Genomic DNA, 2500 nt, shown 5'->3' on the forward strand with positions numbered 1-2500 from the left:
ACGATCAGCTTCACAGTCGTCTACAGCCCTTTGTGTGACGATCAGCTTCACAGTCGTCTACAGCCCTTTGTCAGACGGACGAGAAACATCCCTCTGATATGCAGCGGAAGTGCTGCCTAGCAACTGAAAATAGGGTTTCATCTTTTGAACAACTGTTGCTTGCCTCTGGCTTTGTCCTCTGTGATTTTACTCCCCAAACTGGGCCACATTCATCAAACATGAGTACGGAGCTGGACTGGATTTTTGACAAGTGAACCACATCCAGAATGTTCTTCTCAGCAACTTTATTTTGCCCTTTCTAGTCATTGCTTTAGCAGCTTTAGCTGCTTCAGCTAAATGCTCATCATAGCTGGAGTTAGCCAGCAGCTGCCCACTAGTGGCGTGTGTTTCTGTGACGTATTCAGAGTACTGAGAGAGAGAGGGGCAGATAGATGGGAAGGGACAGACAGAGAGACAGAGAGAGAGAGAGAGAGAGAGAGAGAGAGATTACCTGAAGCGTGCCTTTGGGTCTGTTCCAGAGGCACAGAGAAACAGAGAACACGGTTAGGTGAAGAGCACTGTGTGTCATGTCACGGAGTATGCAAGGGGAAGACTCGATTTGTGTGAAGCATGATGGGACATTACGGGCACCCACCTGGTGTGGCCAGCAACGGCCGTTGGCATCGGCCGTTAGCATCGGCCGTTAGCATCGGCTGTTAGCATCCAGCTTGTTTGTCCCGTTGTCCGGGAACTCCGCCAGCACGGTGACTTTTACGCGTGGCGAGTCCTTGACTGCACACGCGTAAGAGCAAAGATTTGTCACAGATAATCCCGAATCCCTCTCCCTGACCCGCGTCCCCAGCCCTTGTTGTCATGCCGCTTGACAGCTCTCGCCCGATCCAGCTGACGGCCGACTGGAAGGGTCACGGCGGAAGAAAAAAAAAAAACAACATCCACCGGCTCTGGCCAGCATTTGTAATCCGCCAAAGCTTTACACGCGTCGAGGTTACGCCTATCAAATGTAATCCTACATGACTTAAATGCCCTTCAACAGAGTTGAGCTAAATAAATAAATAAATAAACAGACAAACAAACGGCAGAGAGGACTTATAGGATGGTGTGAGGGCCCTGACAAGGTGACAAACCTGGGGGGAGGTGGAGAGAGGGGCAAGGTTGAGAGGGGGGGGTGGCTAGGGGGAGGTGGAGGGGGGAGGTGGCCGTGGGGAGCCGATGTGGAACAGAGGTACCGGGGCCTGCTGTAAGCCCCCCTGTCCAATTAGATGATGCTCAGAATTAGAGTGATTCATCGCTAACGTCTGTCTTTCAACACCGCTCTCAACATGTCTTTTCTCTCTCTCTCTATCCCTGCCTCTCTCTCTCTTTTTCTGTCTCTCTCTCTATCTCTGCCTCTCTCTCTCTCTCTGTCTCTTTTTTTTCTGTCTCTCTCTCTATCTCTGCCTCTCTCTCTCTGAGTTATTTCTGAATATTGATTATTGATACATTTCCATTTCTCTCTGTTTGAATTCTTTGCATCATCTCCACTTCTCATTCCTTCATCTTGTGTTCCCCCTCACACACACACACACCCACATACACACACACACACACACACACACACACACACACACACACACACTCACACACTGACACACACACAACCCCCCACACACACACCCACACACACATCCACACGCACACACCCACACACACATACACATGCGCACACACACACACACACACATACCCATTCCTTCATCTTGTGTTCCCCCTCACACACACACACACACACACACATACACATGCGCACACACACACACACACACACATACCCATTCCTTCATCTTGTGTTCCCCCTCACACACACACACACACACACATACACACACACACACACACACACACACACACACACACACTCACACACTGACACACACACCCACACACACATCCACACACACACACCCACACACACATACACATGCGCACACACACACACACACACATACCCACGCACACACACACATAAACACACAGACACACACACACACACACACACACACACACACACACACACACACACACACACACACACACACCCACATACACATACACACACACACACACACACACACACTCACACACTCACACACACACAACCCCCCACACACACACACACACACATCCACATACACACACCCACACACACATACACATGCGCACACACACACACACACACACCCACACACACACACACACACATACACATGCCCACACACACACACACACATACCCACGCACACACACACACACACACACACACACACACACACACACACACACACACACACACACACACACACACACACACACACACACACACAACCACACCCTCTGTAACACACTGTTGTCGTTCTCCCTCTAGGCACCAGCACCCCCCCGGGCATAGGTGGTACTGGCGTGCCCAGCCTCGCAGCCCCCATCGGGATGAACGGCTTCAGTACCCTCCCCCCCCAGAGCAATG

At 51.0% G+C, this 2500-nt stretch overlaps 1 protein-coding gene across 1 annotated transcript in view; it reads left to right on the forward strand.

Moving 5' to 3' along the window:
- The window catches only part of celf6 (CUGBP Elav-like family member 6), a gene marked incomplete at both ends in the record, with an annotated part of 184320 nt that overhangs the window by 163447 nt on the left and 18373 nt on the right, over window positions 1-2500 (forward strand). The window contains one exon of the mRNA XM_080843575.1: window positions 2402-2500. This exon is cut by the window's right edge and continues 93 nt beyond it. Within this exon, the coding sequence (XP_080699701.1) occupies window positions 2402-2500 (99 nt within the window). The remainder of the gene's footprint in view (window positions 1-2401) is intronic.

Source organism: Sprattus sprattus (assembly GCF_963457725.1).
Source record: "Sprattus sprattus genome assembly, chromosome: 8".
In the NCBI taxonomy this organism is placed as follows: domain Eukaryota; kingdom Metazoa; phylum Chordata; class Actinopteri; order Clupeiformes; family Clupeidae; genus Sprattus; species Sprattus sprattus.